This window comes from Amphimedon queenslandica, unplaced genomic scaffold (genome assembly GCF_000090795.2).
Source record: "Amphimedon queenslandica unplaced genomic scaffold, v1.1 AMPQUscaffold_12674, whole genome shotgun sequence".
Taxonomy (NCBI): domain Eukaryota; kingdom Metazoa; phylum Porifera; class Demospongiae; order Haplosclerida; family Niphatidae; genus Amphimedon; species Amphimedon queenslandica.
The window spans coordinates 14,994-18,333 of record NW_003547090.1 but is presented as its reverse complement, the minus strand read 5'-3'; the positions used below and the strand labels follow the sequence as shown (position 1 = coordinate 18,333).

General features: G+C 37.1%; 1 protein-coding gene across 1 annotated transcript in view; it reads right to left on the bottom strand.

The window, feature by feature from the left end:
- Nucleotides 1-3,340, bottom strand: part of LOC100638952 (lon protease homolog, mitochondrial-like) — a 7,312-nt gene that overhangs the window by 652 nt on the left and 3,320 nt on the right. Inside the window, 8 exon segments of the mRNA XM_020003388.1 lie at nucleotides 98-169; nucleotides 397-581; nucleotides 676-880; nucleotides 1,631-1,675; nucleotides 1,677-1,817; nucleotides 2,683-2,853; nucleotides 3,002-3,172; nucleotides 3,255-3,314. Coding sequence (XP_019858947.1) covers nucleotides 98-169; nucleotides 397-581; nucleotides 676-880; nucleotides 1,631-1,675; nucleotides 1,677-1,817; nucleotides 2,683-2,853; nucleotides 3,002-3,172; nucleotides 3,255-3,314 — 1,050 coding nt within the window.

The following is a 3,340-nucleotide window of genomic DNA, read 5'->3' as shown; positions in this document are numbered from 1 at the left end:
TGCTAAAGGACCATCCTTTGGGGTAGCACCCCTTTAATTAATAAATAATGATAATAATTAATAGTGTTAGATAATGAAATAATGAAGTATTACCTACCTCAGGAACATGGAGATGAATTTTTGCTTTATCAAGGAAATCATTTGTAGGATCTTTTGAAGACAAAAATGACTAAAATAATACAGAAAAACACGATTACATAAAAGCACCTTATACAGTATATAGCTAGAAAATTTGGAGTGTTAAAATTTTGGCAAAATTTTAACTCTGTGCATGTTTCTATGGTACCCTATCAAACTGAAGACTAAAAATTTGGCAAACGGACCTCAATTTGCCAAAATTTTACTCCACCAAATTTTCTAGCTATACAATATTTCCATCTCTCTCTCTCTCTCTACCTTAGCAAAAGTATAAGCAATAACAGTTGACTCCTTCATTACATCTCCTAACTGTCCAGTAGTAGTCATACCCCCCTCCCCTCTCTCCTCCTTTAAGAGGCCCCGCCCCTCAGCCACGCCTGTCTCCACATAAAGAGTAGTACCTCCCATTGACGTCCAGGCCAGACCCATGACAACACCAGGGGGTGTCCAGGCCCCGCCCCTCAGCCACGCCTGTCTCCACATAAAGAGTAGTACCTCCCATTGACGTCCAGGCCAGACCCATGACAACACCAGAGGGTGTGGTCTCGTAGAGACGATCGGAAACAAAAGGAGGATGACTGACAAAATCTTTTAAATTAGAAGAAGAGATTGTGACAGGAGGGGGAGAAGGTTTCGCTTCTTCTTCTTTTGTTTCTTCTTTCTTTTCATCTTCTTCAGCTTCAGCTTCATCATCATTAGTCTGTGTCTGTGACACAACTTTAAAAGCTGCTTTACGTAATATCTACCAAATGAAGGAGAGTGAAATTACAATGAAGGAATATAATAATATCAAAAGCAATGTATGTACATGCATTACAATGGACGTACCATATACAATGTAGTGGGAAATTTTGGAGGAAGTTAAATTTGGCAGATTTCGTGTTTTGATAGCCATTCGCCAAAGCCATTATGGACATGCTCAATGGCATGTGGCCACAAATTTTCCAATTATCAAAATTTAGCAATTCATCAAAGTTAACTCCCAAATTTCCAACTATGCCATATGCCATAACATTAAATGTATAGGCATATGTGTATGCATATGTACAAGTATATTTAGCTGAATACTATATAGCAAAAAATTTTCATGGATTTCGCATTTTTCCAAAACCCACGAAAATAAAATCCACGAAAATCGATTCTACATGGTTTAAGATGGCTGAAATGTAGAAAACCACAAAAATTAAAGCCATGAAATTGATTTTTGACGGATCTGCAAAAATTTTGGGCCATAAAAATTTTCCGCTATACGGTATTTTAAGTAACTGTACAATTACACATACATAAATGATAAAACAGTTCAACAAGCAATGGACAATAGATGTACATTGTACATGTATGTACATGCATTTATGAATATTTATGACTATGTGCGTGTGTAATTCGTAAAAAGTTTTTCACCACGAAAATAACCCAGTATATGATATACATGACATGTATTGATATATTATTATGACTTATGTGTGTGTGTGATCATGTTTGGAGTCTAGACCTTCTCAATGTGTTTCTGTAGGTTCCTCACTCCGCTCTCCCTACCTACAGTACCACTTGATGAGGGACTGGAGAGCATCAGTTTCTATGAGGACCTGCCCATCCTCCAAACCAGAGGAAGAACGAGCTTGAGGTATCAGGTAATTCTGAGCAATGGCTTCCTTCTCTTCTGATATATAACCAGAGACCTAAGAGTGAGATTAAGAATGATATAATAGTCTATGGTGTTTCAATAAACTTTAATGTAAAAAATCCAATTTTGGTCGGAATCAGCTCAAACTTGCTACGCAACATAAGCACATGTATATGTATCAGGAAATGTAATAAAAATGGACAATTTTCAACTTTTCATTTTTGAAAAAATTTGGCCAAAATCCCTGTACTATAGTACAGGGAGTTTAGTCCAATTTTTGAGCAACTTTAAAAATTCGTAAAAAATCCAATTTTGATCGAAATCAGCTGAAACTTTCTACACAACATAAGAACATATATATGCATCAGGAAATGTAGTAAAAATGGAGATTTCTTTCCTTTTCATTTTTGGCAAAATTTGGCCAACGACACTGTACTATAGTACAGGGACTTTAGTCCAATTTTTGAGCAACTTTAAAAATTCGTAAAAAATCCAATTTTGCTCGGAATCAGCTCAAATTTGCTACACAACATAAGTACATGTATATGTATCAGGAAAATGGAGATTTCTTTCCTTTTTATTTTTGGCAAAATTTGGCCAACGACCAGTACAGGGACTTTGGCTTGATTTTAGGCAGCAACGTTTACACAGCAACGCAAAACGTATCGTTTTTAAAACGATACACTTTGAACACCGTTTTCGTTTCCATAGAGTCCTATCAAGATTCTATCACGTTTTCAATCGTTTCTGTGTAAACAGAAGCATAAAACAGGCACAAAACTGAACGGATTGCATCGTTTTCGTTGCCGTGTAAACGCAGCCTTAGAGCAACTGTAAAATTCCATAAAAATTAATTTTGCTTGTAACCAGCTCAAACTTGCTAAAACATGTATATATTCATGTATCAGTAGTTCCTTTACTTGTATTATTTCCATTCTGTCAATGAGTGGTCCTGGTATAGTGTCAGTTGTATTGGCTGTACAAATGAACAGGACACGTGATAGATCCACAGGAACATCAAGATAATGATCCAAAAAGAAAGAATTCTGCTCTGGATCAAGCAACTCTAACAAAGCACTGGCTGGATCACCCTGAGAGAGAGAGAGGGAGAGAGAGAGAGGGAGAACATGACAAAATGACTCATAAATCCAACACTATCATAAGCTACAAATCATCATGCATTATAAATACATGTACAAGAATTATGTACGAGAATATTCCATTCCCAAACTCCCATACCTGGTACCCACGTCCCAGTTTATCAACCTCATCAATCAGTATGAGTGGATTCTCGGTCTGTACTTTCTTCAAGCTCTGTATCACTTTACCAGGCATTGCTCCAACGTATGTCCTCCTGTGTCCCTTTATCTCAGCCACATCAGTCATACCACCCACACTGAACCTGAAGTACTAACACACACACAGACACACACACACACAGAGGGAGAGAATCAGTCAGTGATTGTTGTATTAGTTTATTGTGGGGTCTTACTTCTCTATTTAATGCCCGGGCAATTGAACGAGCTATACTAGTCTTACCAACACCTAAAGAGAGAGAGAGAGAGAAATAAAAAGAAA